The 3,548-nt window shown below is 40.5% G+C and overlaps 1 protein-coding gene across 1 annotated transcript in view; it reads right to left on the bottom strand.

Moving 5' to 3' along the window:
• ATG7 (autophagy related 7) overlaps positions 1 to 3,548 on the bottom strand; it is a 114,437-nt gene that overhangs the window by 42,690 nt on the left and 68,199 nt on the right. Inside the window, 1 exon segment of the mRNA XM_007453054.1 lies at positions 2,385 to 2,465. Within this exon segment, the coding sequence (XP_007453116.1) occupies positions 2,385 to 2,465 (81 nt within the window).

Genomic DNA, 3,548 nt, shown 5'->3' with positions numbered 1-3,548 from the left:
AACCCGCGTCTCCTGCATCGGCAGGCGGACTCTCAAGCACTGCGCCACCAGGGAAGCCCAATGAAGGCATTTTTACTCAGCATAGTTTATTCTACCTCGCCAATCCTTCTGTACTTGTGCTTAAATCAAAACACAAGCATGGCCTTAGTGCTAGGGGGGGGAAAAAAGCAAAAATACTGAACACTACCAAAGGAAAAAATTACTTCATGGATGTCAAAGGAGAAATTTTTAAAAGTCATTTTTAGCGTCAAAGAATTTTTTTGAAACAACTATGATATGACTCAGTGTAAAAAATATTATGCTAAGTATGAATTAAGAAAAATTCACACGCACAGAGATGAAAATGTAATTGGATTTGTCATTTCAAAGTATTAATGCTGGGTTTGCAGATAATAGAGAATGACATTCTCCTAAGCGAATAAATAAGTTAGCCAAGTAAGTAAATGCTGTGTTTCTACTGTAAGGAAATACATGCACCAATGAAGCAACCTTTTCAGCACAAAAGAAATTTAATACCCAGACCACATGAAAAGTGATCGCTATGGGAATAGCACAGCTGTTAAAATCCAAGTCAGTTTGTATTAAATCGTCCAGCATGTTTATGTAAAGCAGGACTCTCAGAATGACCACCAAGGGGAAACAATTTTGCTAACAAAAAAGTAATACCTATAATTAATTTAATGCTTACAATAAGTGTGAAAGAAAATGCAAAGCTATTCTCTTTCAAAGAATATAAGGGACCTCAGCTAGCTGGTATGCTTGTGATCCTTTTGTAAACAGTATCTCAAGGGCTAATTTAATTAGAAATAGAACAAGAAAAAAATGAGTGTTTGCATTTCACTTAGAGAACCCAATTATCGTTATTTCATTGACTAACCAGATTTACATAAAGCCACAGAAAAACCTCTGGCACCGGTGCCAAACAATTTCAATATGAAAATTAATACTGCCAAGTTATTTTGAGACCAATTAGCTTAGCCATTCAAAGAAAAAAATGTGCTCCAGTGAAGAGCACGTGCGCCTAAAACCTGCATTTCTGAAGACAGAAGTGCACACAGATGTCCTTGAGGCCCTGGCTCGAGAAGACAGAAGATGCCTTAAAGAACCTACAGAAGAAAGGAGCTCACGGATAACTACTAACAAACAGCTTTAAATCTCAACAGAGACACCTGGGATGCATAACGATAGAACAGGAGCTTAGTTTACTTTTGAAGAAAAGAGAGAAAGAGTTACTCTAAGTTTCTGAGCACCTAAAATTAACCAAATTTATCACCATTGTTTGTCAAATCTGAGTTAACTTTTTTAAACTTCTTTTTTGGCCGTGCCGCACGGCATGTGGGATCTTAGTTTCCTGATCAGGGATCGAACCCGTGCCCCCTGCATTGGAAACTCGGAGTCTTAACCACTGGACCACCAGGGAAGCCCCCTGAGTTAACTTCTTAGAGACTGACTGGTCAGGATTGTGCTTCTCATAAGACAAGACCCAGGTAAAGTTTTCAAAGAAAGCGTGTCATCTCAGAGTGGAGAGACTATCCCTAGAATTCAATCCCTTTCAGAGTGCCAGATGTAGGCTACACAGCAAAGCCCCAAATTATAACTGAGAGGCCAGAGTTTGGGATTAATGACCCCCAACGTTATTTTGCATAACACTTGAACATGAAAGTCTTATCAAGAATCATGCGTTTTAAAAGCCCAGGTTAAATCACTGGGCATTAGAAGGCTTAAAGAGGTATCCAAGAGGAAATCAGCTATAACACTGCAGTGTACGTGTAAAAATAACTCAGACTATCTCAAAGCCTATTAAAAAATGAGATGCCATCACCGTAGTTTTGAGATACATCAGCCGTTTCCCATTACAATGGAGGACATACCAGCTCTATTTTTAGAGCCTCTGGAAAGATCGAAGCTGAATGGGCCCTTTTATTGGCTCCCGATCCAGGGCCCTAATCTCTGTTTACTCCTTCTTTGTCATTATGTAGATCTCCGAAAGACACACCACCAGGACCGCCTGCTACCCCTCATCCCCTGAGTAACACTTAAAAATTGCTCTGGGGCGGTCGGTACAAGCGAGGAGCTCTCTGGGGAGGAACAAAGACGAGTAAAGTTCAAATTCGAGTCCAATTTACCATCGTGATTCAAGTACTAATACAGAACTATAGTAATCTAATTCAGTCTCTCTCTCTACACCATAAACCACACTTTCTCAGGCTGGTTTCTCTGTGAGAATGAATACAGATAAAATGAAAACACAATCCTTTCTGGTTTGGCATTTTTAGGCCCTCCCCTCCTCCACAGAAAGCCCTCAGTTGGTTTCAGTGCCTCTGGCTAGTAAGGCTGAAGAGCTCATTTTAAACAACAAGTCCCATGAATGTAGAATGACTTACTTTGGAAGAACAAGCTGTACACTTGTCAAATGCCAGGCTGACAGGAAGGACATTATCAAATCGCGACAGAAATCCTCGTATCTAAAAACAAACACAACAATGCACATCAAGTCCACAATGACACACCTGTGAATTACGTGTGTAGCTTCTGACAAGAAGTGGGAAACAATTAACAGGGCGCTCTTGCTACAGGTGAACAAACATGAAGCTCAGTGTAGATATCTTCCCTCGTACTATATCATCAGTTTGAGGAAGAACTATATGAGGTCCTTTATTCCATTAAGAACTGGTCTACAAGCTTTGCACATATTTGAGACCTAAACACAAACTGACTCCAAAATATAAAAAGAAAGCTGTAAAATCTGAAGTATTGTTTTCATAAATGTCTTCAAATATATAAGCAGTCAACTAGTTTATTATTGACAATTCTCATGTACGTTACAGTGAATATAGGACAAGTGTGCATTTTTAGGATGTGGTATTGGAGTGCGGCCTCACTAGGTAAGAAGGGCTGGGGACTACAGAAGGCAGAAATGGTCCTAAATATAGATTCAGTTACTTGCCTGAGTTGGAACAGACAGGGATAAAATGGAGCGCATTACCAAGTTTATGGGGAAACAGCGCCACCTTGAGCACCTCAGTTATAATTTCTGAATTACAACTCATTTCCATTTACGGGGTATCAGTTATAACCAGGTTTCGCAAACTATAATTTAAGTAATTCAGACACTACACTTCCAGAACTATACTGACACCAAAAGGGGACTTTAAACTGTTACATATATCATTTAAACATTATTACTAAAAATATGTATGGTGAAATCTCTAAAGTCTCCATAGGACTCAACATTTACAATAAGCCAAACACCACCAATCTTCTCTTGAGTTAATTTATTTGATCTTGACAGCTACCCCACTGATGAAACTCCGGCTGGGAAGGGTGAAGCATCTTGGCTCAGGTAAACAAAAGGTGACAACGCTAGGATTCAGAAGCGGGCCCCTGATCCCAAACCTGGCCAGGCCCTGGCCTGGGCTCCCTCTCTCCTTCCTTTCCCTTCCCTCCCTCTCAGGACAGCACAGCTTTTGTCTTCAATGTGAGGGCTCACCACACATTTAACAGCCTCACTTGAATACAGCAAAAGAACCAAACACCCCCCCCCCCCC

The sequence above is a fragment of the Lipotes vexillifer genome, unplaced genomic scaffold (assembly GCF_000442215.2).
Source record: "Lipotes vexillifer unplaced genomic scaffold, Lipotes_vexillifer_v1.1 scaffold1272, whole genome shotgun sequence".
NCBI classification, from domain to species: Eukaryota; Metazoa; Chordata; class Mammalia; order Artiodactyla; family Lipotidae; genus Lipotes; species Lipotes vexillifer.
This window is presented reverse-complemented; position numbering and strand designations above follow the sequence as displayed.